This window comes from Vitis vinifera, chromosome 10 (genome assembly GCF_030704535.1).
Source record: "Vitis vinifera cultivar Pinot Noir 40024 chromosome 10, ASM3070453v1".
Lineage (NCBI taxonomy): Eukaryota > Viridiplantae > Streptophyta > Magnoliopsida > Vitales > Vitaceae > Vitis > Vitis vinifera.
In genome coordinates, this window is record NC_081814.1 from 1,046,842 (window position 1) to 1,064,045 (window position 17,204).

At 34.1% G+C, this 17,204-nt stretch overlaps 2 protein-coding genes and 1 long non-coding RNA gene across 5 annotated transcripts; 2 read left to right on the plus strand and 1 right to left on the minus strand.

Annotated features, from left to right (window-relative positions):
- On the plus strand, positions 1-2,703 carry LOC100252180 (uncharacterized). Of its 2 annotated transcripts, XR_009466734.1 has the most exons (3): positions 1-1,450; positions 1,815-2,266; positions 2,470-2,703. XR_009466734.1 is itself a non-coding variant. In XM_002273397.5 (2 exons), exons 1-2 carry the CDS (start codon positions 89-91, stop codon positions 2,211-2,213), a joined length of 1,761 nt encoding a protein of 586 aa, XP_002273433.2. In that variant the 5' UTR covers positions 1-88; the 3' UTR covers positions 2,214-2,416. The 2 variants fall into 2 exon arrangements, 1 of the variants encoding a protein (XP_002273433.2); XM_002273397.5 differs by lacking the exon at positions 2,470-2,703 and having other exon boundaries at positions 1,815-2,416.
- Positions 2,704-7,457: 4,754 nt separating this feature from the next.
- On the plus strand, positions 7,458-8,466 carry LOC100241922 (uncharacterized). The gene is made up of 3 exons (XR_786711.3): positions 7,458-7,565; positions 7,740-7,862; positions 7,990-8,466. It is a non-coding gene; the product is annotated as an uncharacterized LOC100241922 (long non-coding RNA).
- Positions 8,467-8,694: 228 nt separating this feature from the next.
- Positions 8,695-12,627, minus strand: LOC100247055 (autophagy-related protein 8C). 2 transcript variants are annotated; one of them, XM_002273551.5, is made up of 6 exons: positions 12,358-12,627; positions 12,031-12,102; positions 10,703-10,758; positions 10,548-10,600; positions 9,060-9,178; positions 8,695-8,982 (listed from the first exon to the last, which is right to left on the minus strand). In XM_002273551.5, the coding sequence occupies exons 2-6, from the start codon at positions 12,071-12,073 to the stop codon at positions 8,885-8,887; spliced, it is 369 nt and encodes a 122-aa protein (XP_002273587.1). In that variant the 5' UTR covers positions 12,074-12,102; positions 12,358-12,627; the 3' UTR covers positions 8,695-8,884. The 2 variants fall into 2 exon arrangements, with proteins under 2 accessions (XP_002273587.1, XP_019078316.1); XM_019222771.2 differs by having other exon boundaries at positions 12,232-12,562.
- Positions 12,628-17,204: the final 4,577 nt, after the last annotated feature.

The following is a 17,204-nucleotide window of genomic DNA, read 5'->3' on the forward strand; positions in this document are numbered from 1 at the left end:
GCCTCTCTCTCTCTTAGCCCTTAACCACTCCCACTCCGACATTTTGAATCAACCTTCACCCTCGACAGAAAGAACCGACTTTTTCACAATGGCGAAGTCGTCGACCACCACGACGACGCCGTTTCCGCCCATTAGACCGGAGGACTATCGACACAGTCCGGTCCACTACGCCGTCGCTTTGGGGGACCATACAACACTGTCTCGCCTTGCTTCTTCGCTCCCCCGACTCGCTGATCCGTCTCAGATCCACACCGAGTCAGACTCGCTGGCTCAGGAGCGAGTTGCCGACCAGATCTCCTCCATCCTGGACCGCCGCGACGTGCCCTTCCGGGAGACGCCTCTCCATTTATCGGTTCGGCTTAATGACTGCTTTGCTGCGAAGACGCTGGCGGCGGCCGGAGCTGACGTGTCGTTACAGAATTCAGCTGGGTGGAACCCGTTGCAGGAGGCGTTGTGTCAGAGGAGTTCCGATATCGCGCTGGTTCTGGTCCGACTGCACCACCGCTTCGCCTGGTCGAAGTGGCGGCGGAGGCTGCCGAGGCTGGTGGCGGTGCTTCGCAGGATGAGAGATTTTTATATGGAGATTTCGTTTCATTTTGAGAGCTCCGTCATTCCGTTCGTTGGGAAGATTGCTCCTTCCGATACATACAAGATCTGGAAGCGGGACGGTAATCTCAGAGCCGACACGTCGCTTGCTGGCTTCGACGGCTTTAAGATCCAGCGGGCTGATCAGAGCTTCCTTTTCCTCGGAGACGGCGATCGCGATTTTGATGTTCCGCCTGGCTCATTGCTGGTGCTCAACCACGACGACAAGAAAATTTTCGATGCATTCGAGAACGCTGGTGCGCCAATGAGTGACTCCGACATTGCCGGTTTCTGCGCTCAGACGAGCGTGTATCGCCCGGGCATGGACGTCACGAAGGCTGAACTTGTCGGAAGAACGAACTGGCGAAGGCAGGAGAAAACTGAGAGCGTCGGAGAGTGGAAAGCTAAGGTTTACGAAATCCACAACGTCATCTTCAGCTTCCGCTCTAGAAAAATCTCCACCGAAATCGACGCCGGAAGCGAACAGGTGCTACCGCTAGAACTCGACGAGGACGCTGAGGAAGGTTTCCTCGTCGCCGAGAATTTCGGACCTCCCGATCGCCGCAGACACAGCAGCTTCGTTCGCGAGGAAAGAGAGTTCCTCTCTGTAGGTAGGAAAAGTGTGGATATTCCCTCCGCAGCGCCTGACCGTCGCAGGCTATCTCCGGCGGTGGCGCCACCGCAAACGAAAGAAAAAGAGTACTTGAAAAGTTTACGACCGTCGGTGTGGCTAACAGAGCAGTTTCCTTTGAAGACGGAGGAGCTCTTGCCATTACTCGACATTCTAGCCAACAAGGTGAAAGCCGTCCGCCGGATGCGAGAACTGCTGACCACGAAGTTCCCGCCGGGAACATTTCCGGTAAAGGTACGGGGTATTTGCGGAATAGAAATCGACTTTTTAGGGCTTTAGGGACCCACAGGACCTGAACCTTGATTTCCACTTTGGGCTTTCGCTTTTGCATCTTTTGATGCCCAACTGCAAGCAAAGCCTTCACCTTACTTAAGCACCGTGACAAAGCACACCGGTCGGTGTTGACGCGACGTGGAAGGCTCTAATTCGTCTGTTCCGTCGCTTTAGGATCCTTCTCAGATGATTGTAGGGCCCAGATTATCCGAGGTTCTGTCCCCGACAGAGACTCCTCGTAGGACCTACATTTTAGGGCTTTTTCCACCGTCCGATTTCACGTTAGGGTTTTCTGATTTTGATTTTTGCGTTTGTGGTGCCGCAGCTCGCGATTCCGGTGGTGCCTACGGTGAGAGTGGTGATTACCTTCACCAAGTTCGTCGAACTCCAATCCACTGAGCAGTTCTACACTCCACTGTCGAGCCCTAGGTATTTTGGACATGGAGGACGAGCCCAATCTGAGCATTCAGATACTCAACACCAATCATTCTCGTCGTCTTCGACTTCAACATCAACATCAACATCAACATCATCAGCATCAGCATGGCTGAGGCGAAGTAACAGCCAAGCAAATTCAGGAAGCAAGAACCACCACCAGCGAGGTCCGGGGCCTCAGCAATCTGAGCCATTTGCTATGCCCAATGGGTACACATGGACCAGTATTATTGACGATAACAAGAGCCGGAAATTGAAGAAATCCAAGTCCATGAGAAGATCCAAGTGAAAGAAATCGACTTGGATGGCTTTTGCAAATCCAGTGTAGATATCATAGATTGGGTACCATTTGGACTTCCAAAGTGCATTGTTCCACCCTGCACACAATTTTTATTTCTTATTTTTCCTTTCGATCCCAGACACATGTTTAAGATTTCAGTTTGAATTTCAAATGAGATGATTAATTTGATGCGGAAGATAATTTTTTTCCTACTCTTACTCTTTCCCTTTCCCTGACACTGCATTTTCTTGCAAATTCTTTATAGAAAGAGAGAAAGGCAGACAGAGAGAGAGTAATGCTCCATGGGATGGGAGGAATCATCACTACCCTGACCTGAAGAGAATAGGTATTTGCTCTCTCTACTAATCTTAGCAATTAGATTTTCCCATTGCAGTATGCTTAGCAATGAGGTTTCTTTATTCCTGCTATAGCATAAGCCATATCTTGCTGAATCATTCTTAGCTAGAAAATTTTATGTTGTATATAAGTCAAGAAAGCGCATATTTGGTAACTGCTCTAGAAAATAAAATAGAAAATAGTTTTCTAATTCAAAAGACAAGTTTGATAAATTATTGACTAAAAATATGAAATTTAATGAACACAAAGGTTGGGTTTTCTTTCCATTGCAGCTTTCAAATTTTCCCGGGAACCAAATATAGCCTTGGGCTAAATGACTAGAAAATCCCCACTTAGACTGTTGCCCTGACTGTGCTGAACTCACAGGTTGGGTGGGTGATAACAAAATAGTTTGCTCATGCAGATGGCAGCCCACCCTTTTCCAGGAATGTGTTTGAATTTCAAAAAAAAAAAAAATTAGAACTTGGTCATATGGCATGGGTCACTGCCTTTATAATTGCCCTGTCAAAAGGATTTCAGAAAAGGGCTAATAAATGTCCATTGAACATGGTCTGGAGTCTGGACTAGCATTTCAAAAAATTCCCTCAATCTTCAGTCACTGCATACCTACCTTTTCTTCAGAGCCTCTGCCTCCAATGCCTCCTCATCCGTCCATTTTTGCCAGTTTAAACTGTTCACTCATAAACCCAACTGACCCTCAATTAAGAAAAATAAATGTAATGGTAACAATTTAGGACATTTAGTGTAGCCTGGGCCACAGTTTATGTAGCCCAATATGGTTTGTTTGTTTATATATTATTCTCAAAGGCTCGTTCAAAATAGCTTTTTCCCCCCTTTATTTTTTCCTTTCTGGGTTAAAAACTGTGCTTTGCTAAGATGAAGGCAAATGATAAAAGATGTTGCTGGTCAAAAGGGACCATGTGACTCATACTTTGGGAAGATGCTTATACTACTTTTGTTTTGGTCAAACTAGGCCATTTTGACCTTCATTCCCCCTCCCCATGATGTTTTAAGTACAAAGCCCGGATTAGGTGGTCGGATAGGAAATGGATATTATACCATATTATTTCCATAAGATATCTTATCCTAATATAGATACTATACCATATTAGTCCCATAAGATTTCTTATCCTATGATAATGTTGCATAAGAATTAAAGATTGGAAAGAAAAAACATATTCGATTGGATTGGATTTGAATACAATATTTCTTAATATATCAAATTTTCATATTTTTAATATTATCTTTTTAAATGTATATTTAATTAAAATATATTTAAATATAAAATTTCTCAAAGCATAGGAATATTATTATTATTATTATTATAATATATTAATTAATTAATCAAATCTTAATATTCACTTATTTGTATAAGAATAATAATCTATATCAATCATTTACTAACCCTAAAAATATTGAATTTACACATGATAGCATTATGATCTTCACATGCTTCGTGAATCTTTTCATGATTAAGAAATGATGTTATTCATCTTTTTTCTTTTCTTTTCTTCAAAATAAAATGGGGTAGAATTGGAAATTCCATAATCCTTGAAAATCAAACAAATTAATAGGCTTGTCTTTCTTCTTGATCTAGCTAGCATTATAATATTTTGGATGATGTTGTGGATCAATCAATAGAAGTTGTTAACTCTAATGCCACTTATAGAGATGACAACAGAATAAGCTATGTAGGATGATGTCCTAACCAGTGACAACAGAAGATTCAAAAGAAGACTGCACTGCATGAATCTCTACAAATTTTAGCCTATGTGGGATGTCCTAACCAGTGAACTATCTCACCCCTTTCCTTCCTCTGATTCTTCTACATCATGAGGGTTTCTTCTACTCCAAAAACTGGTTGCCAAAAGCACTTACAGTGCTGCCCAAGCAACTAAGAAAAAAGGTCCTTTCTTTTGGAGCATTTTTTATGAGATTACAGTAATTTTAAAAAATAAATTTTAAATTATCGTAATGGAAAAAATAATTTCAAATCTATCGTAATTTTTGTCAGAAAGAGAAAACTAAAAAAAGTTATTTCCTTTTAAAATCGCCTTTTCAAAAGATGATTTTTAACATTCCTTTAAAAAAAACTATAAGCTAAAATAGTATATTAAAGATACATTTTTGAGAAAAGAAAAATAAGGGAAAAATTCTCTTGATTTCTCCATTAAAAAAAAATTTATGTAGTAATCGTTTTTTGAAGAGATGATTTCTTTAAAAAAATAAAATAGGGAGAAATTGTCTCTTGAAAAGATGATTTCTTAAAAGAATAAATAAATAAATAAATGAGAAAGATGCTATTTATTAAAATAAAAAAAAAAGATGATTTAGGGTAGGAATAAAAAAAAAGTAAAAAAAAAAGAAGGAAATCGTCTCTTCACTTCCCATTTCTATTTTTTAATAATATTATTATTAGATATAATTATTATAAATATATATATATATATATATATATTGTAAAATTAATTAATTTTATTTACTAAATTTCATATATAAAAATAATTATAATTATCAACAATAATATTTATAAAAATACAAATTAGATATTAATTTAAAAAATATTTTGGTATTTATCTCTAATTTTGTCTTTAAATTATTTTAATTAATTATAACTATAAATAAAAGTTAATTTAATTTTATTTATAAGATAAATAATATTTTATTTTTACTTTTTGTTTCTTTAACTTTCAGATTAAAGAAAAAAGATATTTTCAATTTTAAGTGAAAATTGAGTTTATAAAAACAAATTTATTATTAATTTATTAAATAATCATTTACAAAATAAATCATTTTTTTGTTTTTATTTTTAAATTAATTTTATTAGATAAGATTTAAAATTGATTTAAATAATTTAAAATTTAATAATTAATTGAATTAATTTAAAGATAAAATTAGAGATAAATGTCAAAATATTTTTTAAATCAATATCTAATTTATATTTTTATAAATATTATTATTGATAATTATAATTACTTTTATATATTAAATTTAGTAAATAAAATTAATTAATTTTATAATACATGTATTTATAATAATTATATTCAATAATAATATTATTAAAAAATAGAAATGGGAAGTGAAAATTTATATTGAAGAGATGATTTCCTTCCTTTTTTCTCTTTTCATTCCTTCCCCTAAATCGTCTCTTCAACATTTTATTCCTCAATAATAATAATATCTTTTACTTTTATTATGACAATTTTCTTCCTTTTTACTTTTTTTTTTTTTTTTGTTTCTTCAATAGACGATTTTCATTTTTTTTAATAAATTGCCTTTTTCTTTTTTTTTTTTGAAGAAATCATATTTTCAAGAGATGATTTCTCCACATTTTTTTAAAAAAAAAAAAACCGTCTCTTGAAGAGATAATTTCTTTCCTAATTATTATTATTATTATTATTATTATTATTTTAAGAAATCGTCTATTGAAAAAGACGATTTCTACATATTTTTTTTTTAAATGAAGGGATCAAGGGACCATTTCTCTTCTATTTTTTTTTTCCTAGAAATTGTATCTTCAATAGACGATTTTAATTTATAAATTTTTCTTTAAAAAATTTTAGAAATCGTCTTTTAAAAAAACTATTTTAAAAAGAAATAACAATTTTTATTTTTCTCTTTCTTACTTTGATAAAAATTACGATGGATTTGAAATTATTTTTTCCATTATGCTAATTTAGGAATTATTTTTTTAAATTACCGTACTCTCGTCAAAACTCCTCTTTGGGCTTCAAGTGGGCTATCCACATGGGCTGGAACAAGTGGTCGGTATGGGGGCATGTGCAACATTTGTTGCTCACTCAATTTTCCTCAAACTAAACTTTCACTACTATTACTTCTCTTCTTACACGTTGTGTCTCAATGTAAAACATTTTTGTCGACTTCTTCAACATTTATCTCATTTATTTCCTACAGAATCACAATCCAAACGTGGGATTGAAATTTTATATCCTAACCCCTATCTAATCCTGCTATCCAAACACAACCAAAGAATTTTATTTTTTTTTGTATTTTTCCCAAAAGATGAGTTTGAATATATTTACACTTAATTTGCCTTGTGAAAAGACAAGTTCAATGTTTTTCAATATTTTTAAAATTAAAAATAATTATAAAAAAAAAGAACATATAAATAGGAAATCTAGAGAGCCAATATATTTTTTACGCCATTATTTGAAAAAAGGCTAAGTGGATGATATCAAGCTGGTTGTGGCTACTCTTCAACCCAATAGCGTTTTGGGCTGAAAATAGAAATCGGCGGATTGGCTGGTCTAACCACCATTGAATAAGAGATGGGACTCTTTTACAAAGAGTAAAAACAAATTTAATATAAAAATTTTACACTTAATTTTCAAAATAATGTCATTACAATAAATTATTATTATATTGAATTTATCTTTTTAAAGGTTGAGGTAGAATTTTTAATAATATTTTTTTAAAAATTGTGCCTTGGGCACCCAAATGGAATGTAATGCAATCCCACGACACCTTTTCCTTTTGTGGGTGGAACCCCATACAAAGGAACTGCCATTGGAGCAGTAAAGGGACCTCAAATAAATTTTCACCAAAAAGAAATATATCATTAGAAAATACCATTAAAGCAAGTAATGGGTCTTAAATATTATGCATTTTTTGTAATACCCATTGAAAAGGAAATGCAAATAAATTGATGCCTAATTTTTTTTTTTTTAATGATTCTTGAATTTGGCTTTATATAAGAACAAGGGGAATTTAGAAGGTGACTTGGTAAACAAGAAGTGATGAATAGGAAGGAGAATATGCCAAATAGACTTTGCTTCACAAGAAGGCAAGTACTTAAAAAATAGTAGAGAATAGTAAAAAAAAAACAAAAAATTAAATTCAAAAAATAAAAGCATTGACAGCCTATCCACATGTGATTAAAAGTTTTAGGGCTATAATCACTTTCCACTACTTCCCTTATCAATTTTCTTCCTTCAGGAAAGAGACCACCTTCATTCAGAAACCAACCATCTCTCTCTCTCTCAGGTTGAAAACTTCTGGGTTTTTTTTTTTTTTTCTTTCTGGGGTTTTAGATCTTTTTTAGGGTTTAATGGGTTTACTGTGTTGTTTTGGTCTTTGTGATTATCATAATATAATTCTTAAGCCTTTCTTATTGGGTAGATCTATTTTTCCACTCTGATTCCAGTTTTCTTCATGCAGATCTTTGAATGGGGTTGCTGTGGATGGTCTGCTAGCTAGTTTTTGGTGAAAATCCAACTGGGTTTCTGCTTGATTGCTGAGAAATTATAGGAAAAGAAATTAGAACTTGGGAGTTTTTGACAGGTTGGAGTATGATAGCATCCAGCTGGAAGATTCCCAATTTTTTTTTTCCTGTTTCCTGGTTTATTTAAATTGGATGATTCAATCATTGATAATTGATTGGTTCTCTCTTCATTTTCTTTCTTCACAGTAAAGAAAATAAAGATCCGATAAGACATGGCTACTGATGGGCCAAGCTGGGCTGATCAATGGGGTGCAGGAGGGATAGGAGCCATGGAAGATGATGATGAGAAAACCAAGAAGGACAGCAGCAGCAGCAAGAAGAAGACAGATGCTAAGGCTACAGCTGCAGCTGGACTGGGCAAAGCCAAGGCTGCAGCAATGGTAGGAGCACAGAAGATCAAAAGCGGAACATCAAGCGGCATCAAATGGGTAAAGAATCAATGCCAGAAGAAGGGTTCTTCCAAATAAATCAACCAGATTGTTCAACTTCTATTGCATGAAAGAAGAGTATGTTGTGAATGACTTTGCTTTGTGTTATGATCTTCTCTTTTTCCATTTTTCACCAGATTCCCATCAAGAAAATGTCAATTGTTTGTGCGCAAAAAAGATTCATCTGTTACCTAATGATTTTGTGCATATAATATGAGTCTATCCGTCTACCTTACATCACTTAAACCACCATGAAGGTTCAAACTTGGAACCTGATTCATTGCCAGAGGGCACAACCACCAAGCTAAACCTAAACCCGGGCAGCTCGCTATCATGATGATGGAAACCTTAGTATCTCTGTATTAACAATATTTCACCATGATTCCAGATGAAAATACAAATCACCATCTATGCTTATACTTTTGCGATTCCATGGAAAGCCCTCCAACAAGAACAGAAAAGCTATAGGGGAAGTTTCTTAAAATTTAATTTCATCAACGAAAATCTCAGCTGTAAAGATTCAAACATAAAATCAAACTACTTGCATAATCCAATTATTGTTACTAATCAACATTGACTAGGGTAAAGTGTATGGGAAAGCAGGGTGGCCATTGAATGTAAGGGAACTGACGAGAATTTACAGCTTTGAGGTTCTATTTGCAGAATCCGAATGTGTTCTCACCACTGTAGGTCATGTAGAGAAAACCATCTTCATCCTTGTTTTCCTCATAGATAGCAGACATCAATGCAGCTGTGACAACAGAAACTATATTACAAACACAATTTTGAAGAACAGTATGCCACTAAATTATAGCATTTTGCACTAACCAGTTGACGGTAGAGTGTTCTTGACAAAGACAAATATGGCTTTCTCAGCACTGAGCTTAATCCTTTTCCGGATGACATAAACAAACTGCCCCACAGTCAAATCTGCAGGAACCAAGTATCTGCATTCACAAGAACAGAGATGCAAGGAAGTGAAAAATCTACAAATATAGGGAGTAAACATGAATGAGAGACTTTAGCATTTGTCTTGCTCAGTCTGATCCAGAAGATTCAGCCTCAAATGACAGAAAGCACATACCATCTAATCAAGATCAAGTGGTATATAAGGCTAAATGCAAATACTAGCATACATGTAAACTTTATTCAGAGCAGTAACTATTTCTACTAGTCCAGGATCATTGTTCAGACACAAAAGCAATTAACAGTCTCGTGGACTAAATGTGTGTTTGGCAAAAATTAAGATTCAGAGCAATGATCAAAGTAGGATCAGTGCACCAACACATAATAGAAAAATAGCCATGGGGGCCTACTACATGCTCGTAGAACTTGGCAATGAAGTTCTCTCATTTTTTCCAACATGTTATTCGGGCCTCACTTGGAGGACTGCATAACCATATGAAGCAAAGGAATTAAGGAGAGACTCTAATTGCCTCAACAAAGGCTTTATCTTGACTGAAAAAAGAGTAGAAAAATAAAGGAAATACAGACAGAATAGAAGTCATGCAATAATCTTGGATCAAAACCAGTCTAACCTAAGTTAAATCCAGGTTTTTAAAGAATTGGCATGACAGAGAGCAAGATGTACACAAGAGGCAAGAAACTGAATCAGTAAGAAGCCTTGTAAATTCAATCACCAGACAATGGAAAAAACTGGTTTGGCAAGAAATATGGATCACAAGTAGAATTGTACATCATCAGATGTACCATCAGTGGAATTGGAATAAATCATGCTGACATATCCAGTCCCATGCTTCTAACACATTTTTAAACCCAGTGAGATACCTAACAAGTTGAACTAGTTTTAGTAAAACGATCCTTCCCCTTAGAAGAAAAACAAACTGCACTGACCCTTCAACCATACTACTAATATCAACTCCACTTCTCCAACATCACCAACATTATCCCACTCCCGACACCACTACCAATTCCAACACCCTTGATCACCACTGCCGCAACACCACCATCCCAGGAGTCCCCACCACCACATAGCAAACCTTCTGAAGATAATATGAAGCCAGGGATGTGACATTATATGCATTGAAGGTCAGAATGTGAAATAGCAACTACAAAGCACTAACAAACATCCTGCATTTAGCAAATTTGTATAAACCCCAAGCATAATAATCAGGATAAGGAAGACTGTGGAAATCTAAACACAAATATAAAGCATTTAAGCATTCAGAATGTAAAGGCAACAAGAGATGCTGGAAACATTAATCAAAATATAAAATAAATATTAATGAAGACCCCAACCACATGCAGGTAAAGCATAGAAAAGAAGTTTGAACAAAGAAAGCAGGTGAAACTAACTTCTTCTTATCAATGCTAGGTATGTCACTCCTATTGGCCTTCTCCACAATCACCTGCAATCAACACTTCTCTCAGATGAGGACATTGCATAAATACATGAAACCAATCATAATTAGAATTGACTTATAGTCTTGATTATCCAAAAGAAATCTCACTGGTATTCTATCCGGATGCTTTTTTCTGATGCGAGCAGCTTCTGTCTGCCTCTTTTCTAACATGCAGAAGATTGAAAATTTTATAATTAGCGGATAAAAGAAATATTATGTAACAAAATACTTAACTTCCTTTCCTTCCATTTAAATAGAAAGGAAATACTGAACAAAGATCAGATGATGATGACAACAAGAAGCACATCATAAAGAGATCATACAGAAAAAGCATAATAAAAATAGAAATTGATAATGCTATTCAATTCACAACTCAGTCTTTTCACATACCATATCAATGCCAATTCCCTTATTTTCTAATGCATGGAACTTTAACAAACTCTATTGTGACTACCTTTCTTGTAAAGGATCACTTCACTGGTGGTGTTTGGTTGCCATGTTAAACCCAGAAAAGTTCATAACTAACACCATTTTATGCCGTTGGTGTCAGGAGCCAGAGTGCCCTGGGTCTTGATCATTTGATGCATGCAAGCTGTTTTGCTGAGCAAATGGCAAGCATCTTTTTGTTTTATTTGTTTTATCTTATGAAGAGTGCCTTCTTAATCGGCTGGCTACCTCTCAATACAAGTATTTCTGTTCTTTTGCCCAATACCTTGGATAGGTTGGGTAAGCTAGCCTTTGCAAATGCCAATGGCTTGCAAACAGAAAAATGTTCAGACTGTGGGGCTAACTAAATAGTCTTCAACAGGCTAAATACGAAGCTAACAAATTAGAACACAATGAATCGTTTTTTTTTTGCTCTAGAGGAAGCTAAAATAGGGGAAACTTTGCCAGAGAGCAGGGTAAATCCTTGGGGTACAAAGATTAGGGCTCTAATGGCCCAAGGATTTGGGCCAAATAAAAAAGACCCAAGTTTGCTCATCTACAATAATTCAACAAGAAACTAGAAAACCCAGAAGTATTATAACATTAGCCATAACATCCTTCGATTACAGAGGCTAATAAGAAGAGAAAACCCAGAATTAGCAAAAAGAGGAAGCCTCGTGACATGCTTTCACATGCTAAAGGCAAGAACAGATCCTCATTCAATCTTTCTTGCAATAATTGCATGTCTATAAAAACCATCAAGTGCTTCAATAAAGTTCAAATTTTCATGAGACAAAACATCCCCTATTCAAAACCCATTACTCCAATTTAACATCAAGGGAAACAAATTTCACAAAAACAATTCCAGATTCCCAAATAACTCCAACATACAAGTTGTCAAATCAGCCACCAACACACAATCCAAGAATACCCACATCAGTGTTTTACAAGATTTGCCACAAAACACATGGGTATTTAGAATCCAAAGAAAAAAACAAAACAAGACTAACCCAGAGGGTGTTCAAGCTTGAAGTTGGAGGAGCTTTTGGCCATGGTGAGACTTATACCCCTACCTCGTCTCTCTGCAGATTTCAAACATCCAAACAACATTACCACACCAAACCCACAACGCCTTCCACCAAGAAGACACTAAAAACACCTACTTTATAATAATTTCGATGAAGAGAAAAATATGAAGATGAATAACATACCAAAAACTAAAAATAAAAAAATAAAATTAATGTCAAAATGAAGAAGATCAGGGTTTGGAGAATGATTGGATGATTGATCACGTTTATAGTGTCAAAATCAGGAAACAAATATTTGGGGTTTCTTACAGAGAAGAAACTTGTCTGGGATTCCAAAACCAAACCCAATGCAATGAACCAACGTTGAACTGAGTTGCCTGTGTTACAAGAAAACTGTTTTCGTAGGCCCTTTGCGGTTCTTATGCATTTAGATTCAACCAATTTCAAGGTTTGATCATTGAGCCAACAATTGAATATATGGCATGTCACCATCACAAATTTCCATTGAAGTGGGCCAATTGAAAATAAAATAAAAATTATCATCTAAAAAAATGAAAAATAAAAATTCAGTTCATCCCTTCTAAACGATAAGCATATAAAGCATATTTATCTTTACTTATCCTTAATCATTTTCATCATTATCATAATTTTTTTTTTTGAAATTCTATATAACATATATTATATCCCAAAAATATCTTAGAAGAAAAGAACAAGAAAGAAATTAAGTTACAAACATAAATATACGTTACCTCTATTCCAAAATATTAGTCATTATTTTCTTCTTTTATCTAAATGAAATAATAGATATTCCCTTAAAATGGACTTATTTTTTAAGTCAGGAGTGTCTTAGATTTATAAATTCTGCATTATTTCATTTATTTTAATCAAATAATCCCTTTATTTTATCTTTTTAGTTTTTTATTTTGTGGTTTAATATGTTATTTTATATTTTTTGATTTATTTATTTATAAAATTTATATTCTCCATAAAATCTAAAAAATGACACCTCAACAATTTTCCAAAAATCAAATAATAAATCTTTAAAAATATTAACCAATGAAAAATATAAGAAATTAATAAATTAATTTAAAATTAGATTAATAATTAAGAGATACCCAAAATCTTAATTAAAAACTCACTCCACAAAAATAATGTAGAAAAATTAAAATAAAATCTGAGCATAAGTATTTTTATTTATCTTGGTGGATCAACGTACATACATGGAATCTAAAAGGTGATCAATGCACTATATTGCAAACTAGTTTATGTCTAAACTTCAATCTAAGCTCCAAAAATTTTAAAAAGTAGATGTATGAACTATTTCATAAAATAAATTGGTGGAGGTGATAAGAATGTGATTAGGGTACAAATATGTGAATGATGATAACAAACATATAAATAATATACTAAATTAAATTATGTGACTTAGGTGGTGTTTGTTTTTTTGACTTTTTACTGAAAACAATTTAGTTTTAGAATTTAGATTGTTTGTTTTTCTATTTTTTTATAACTTATTATAAACTTTTTACTAAATAGAAAAAACCAAAATATATAACTTTTTCTAAATAGAAAAAATAACTTATTATTTTTTTTACTTTTTAGTACTTAATAGAAATAAAATACTAAAAAAACAAACAACCTAATATTTAACACTATTAACCATTAAAGTTTTATTTAGAATTAAGTAAAAAAAACAAACACCACCTATACAATGAATGTGGTAAGAGTGAAAAATTACAACTACACATAAAGAATATGACTAACATATAAAAAATGTGACAAAATTAGGAAACTTTAATAAAAGTACTGATATAAAACTTGTGATTAAGAAATAGAAAATTTTACCATAGTATGAAGAATATAACTAAAGTACTTAAAATATGAATGTATCTATTAGCCCAAGGGTTCTCCTAATCAGGTTTTGATGATAACAAATCATAGTTAAGTGACTAATTGGTTTGAAGGGTAAAGAATCTCAAATGTAAATTCGAAAATTCAGCAAATTACCAAAAGAATACAAGATTGAGACTATTTGAAGACTTTTGATAGTAAGATACGAATGTAAGATGAATGCATGAGTGCACTTAAGTTTTATTTAATACATTTTCATGCATTTTTGAAAACTTGGTTTATTCGTTAAAATTCTGATTTCATTAAAACTTGAGTTTCATCAAATGTACCTTAGGCAAAACGTTTCAAAATTGACATATTAATTTACCTAAAGACTTTGCCTAACTGTTAGAAAAGAAAGGAATTGAAAAAGATAGGTTTTCTGGACCAAAAGGCTGAATCGATCGAGGCTCTGGCTAACCGGCTCAACCGGTTGTGGAACCGGTCGACCGATTGCCCTTGTCCGATCGATGAGTGCCAAAAACACTCTCTCTTATCCAGTAGCTTCCTTTTCCAGGTTGAGGTTCCATCCTTCCTGGTTGAGGTCCAGTCAAGACAACGGTAGTCTGCCAAAGCATTAAATGCTCCAATGGCTAGTGAACTGGTCGACCCCCAGCTCAACCGGTTGAGGTTGCCTTTTGCTTTTCTTGGCTCCCGAGTTTAGAAACCTATAAATTAAGAGATCCACTTCATTTATGAAAAAGAGAACACTTGTAATCAATTATCTACCTAAATGTTCTTAACTTAAAAGCTCTCATTTTTTTCTTAGTGCATTAAACCATCACTTACATATCTTTTAGTGTACCCTTGTGAATCATCCTAACTTTGTTTTGTATTTGAATCATCTCTGAGTTATCTTTGAGTTAGGTTAAGGGATTATTTCTTGTAAAACTTGAGTGTTAAAGCCTTCAAGAGGTTTGAATCTTGAAGAGATTGTGTAAGAGCACATTGGAGCCGAAATCCAATTGTAAAGAATTGGAAGCTTGGTTGAAGCTTCAAGCTAGTGGAACCTTCACTCGGTTAGGAGATTGATGAGAGTGGACGTAGGCAAGGAAGTACCGAACCACTATAAAATCTGAGTTTGAATTCTCTAACTCTATCCCTTTATTTCTTGATTATATTGTGTTTGAATTTATTGTGTTAAAAAAGTTTTGAAAAACCCAATTTACCCTCCTCTTGGGTGTTTTTCTCATTTAAGCATAACCTTTATTTTCACAGTATCCACGTATAACAAATGTGACTAAAGTATGAAAATGCGACGATAATACTAAATACTAATATATATGAAGAATATGATGATGGTAAAAATAAATATGATTAGGGAATGAACAAATATGATTATGGTATAAAAAAGTGAAATCAAAGTAGCTAAAGTATAAAAATATGATTAAAATATGAAAAATGTAGGCATGAGGGGGAGTTATTAAAGTGTCTTTGTGGAACAACCAACATGAGTTTGTTTTATTCAAAATAATCAAAATTATAATTGCTTAAATAAGTAGATATTAGTTACCTCTCAAATTTCCATACATAAACCTCAATCTCGGAAATCTTGATCTCAAACAAGATATGTATTGGCTCATGACAACATTGCAATATCTTGAGGATGAATAAAATAAACTATAGTTATTACTTTTTCAAATTATTTTGAAATACTTGCAATTTATGAAATGGGTGGATAATCTATATAATTAAAATTTGTAATGAAACGAGAATCATTGAGAATATTCTCTATAAAAGAAATATAATCCAAGGATGTTACATAATGATAATGTTGTACGATTTACATAAATTAAAGAATGATATGTTAAAAGGGATTGAAGGAAACGTATCTCTCTTAAGTTCTTTTATAGTCATTAACTTTATAAAAGTGATAAAATTAATGTTCAACAAATAAGATAAAATGATAATTTAACCAATTTATTCACAAAAGAATTACCATCTACCATATTAAAAAAAGTTCATACATAATATCATAATGTGATGGTTGAAAGATCCCTTCGATTTCACATGTGAAGATCAACCAAGTACAAGGGGTTATTATTAAAATATGTTATTGAACTATAATTTTTTTTACGTTTTATCCCATCAAATTTTATAGTTCAAAATTTCCTTCTCTTGTTAGGTTTTTCTCATCCAATGATGTTCTTACGCCATGGATGAGGAGGAATGTGGAAAAGTTATCATTCTATTGGTAACATTTTTAATGAGATATCAAATTGAAAAAAAATTATAGCAAGTTTTTGTTAGGTTTTTCTCATCCAATCATATTATGACGTCATGGATGAGGAAAGTGTGAAAAAGTTATCTTGAAAATTGCAATATAAAAGGTTGTAACATAGTACGAGATTTTGTGGATATCTTTCTTGAGACAACAATTTCCCATGCACATCCTTAATGTTTGATTCTCCTTAAAGCCTACCCCTCAAGATTATATTCTCTTTCTTTTCTCCCCTCTTTTGTTCTACTTTTATTTCACATGACAAGTAAACTAACATTAAAAACAAAATCGACATCTATCCCAATTCAATCAAGTCTTTTCCAATTCTGTCCTATTGGGATGGGAGGCAGCAGATGCCGGAGGATACGCCCAGTGCCATCTCTGCATTACAGCAAATCTCCCTCTTATTAATTGCTTCTTCATTGGGTTTCTGCAACTTCCTCGAAAGAATGGCTATAAAAGCAAGATGTGGAATGAGAGTTATGAAACAAACCACCAATACAATAGATGTACTATATATGGCGATCTTCTCTTTGATCCAAGAGAATCTGCCAAGGGAAGCCGAACAAACAAAAGTCTTCATACACTATTGATCGATGAGATGTGGATGATTTTGTTCAGTGACAATGTGTGGGAAATCATGCAGCTTCTTTTCTTTTTTCTTTTGGATTTTCTTGGTGGGGTTGTGATTGATCATGTATCCTGTTATTGGGCACGAGTCGGCATGTATAAATTGATGGGGCAACTACGAACTACCCTCCCTTGTCTGATATCTGAAAATGCATGTGTTGACAGTTAATACTAACTCAATTTATGATTTTTTTTTTCTCATTAAATTTCAACCATTGAATGATTTGGACCTAAGGGTAGTGATAGCTAGTGGCCCGTATAAGTGAAGGAGAATCTCTTTTCTCCTCCTTTCATGAACACACGTCTCTTTCTCTCTCCCTCTCTCCCTCTGTATCTTTCTCTCTATACATCTCTTTCTCTACCTATCTATCCATCTGTCTCTCTTTCAGTTCTCAATTCTTCCAATTTGGGTTGT

Bases quoted from the DNA above. Each gene is read 5' to 3' on its own strand.
- LOC100252180 (XM_002273397.5), top strand. From the start codon at position 89: ATGGCGAAGTCGTCGACCACCACGACGACGCCGTTTCCGCCCATTAGA. The intron at 1,451-1,814 runs GTACGGGGTATT...GTGGTGCCGCAG, and splicing joins CGGGAACATTTCCGGTAAAG to CTCGCGATTCCGGTGGTGCC.
- LOC100247055 (XM_002273551.5), bottom strand. From the start codon at position 12,073: ATGGCCAAAAGCTCCTCCAACTTCAAGCTTGAACACCCTCTGG. The intron at 10,759-12,030 runs GTTAGTCTTGTT...TCTGCATGTTAG, and splicing joins CAAGCTTGAACACCCTCTGG to AAAAGAGGCAGACAGAAGCT. The intron at 9,179-10,547 runs GTTAGTTTCACC...TTGTGAATGCAG, and splicing joins CCTAGCATTGATAAGAAGAA to ATACTTGGTTCCTGCAGATT.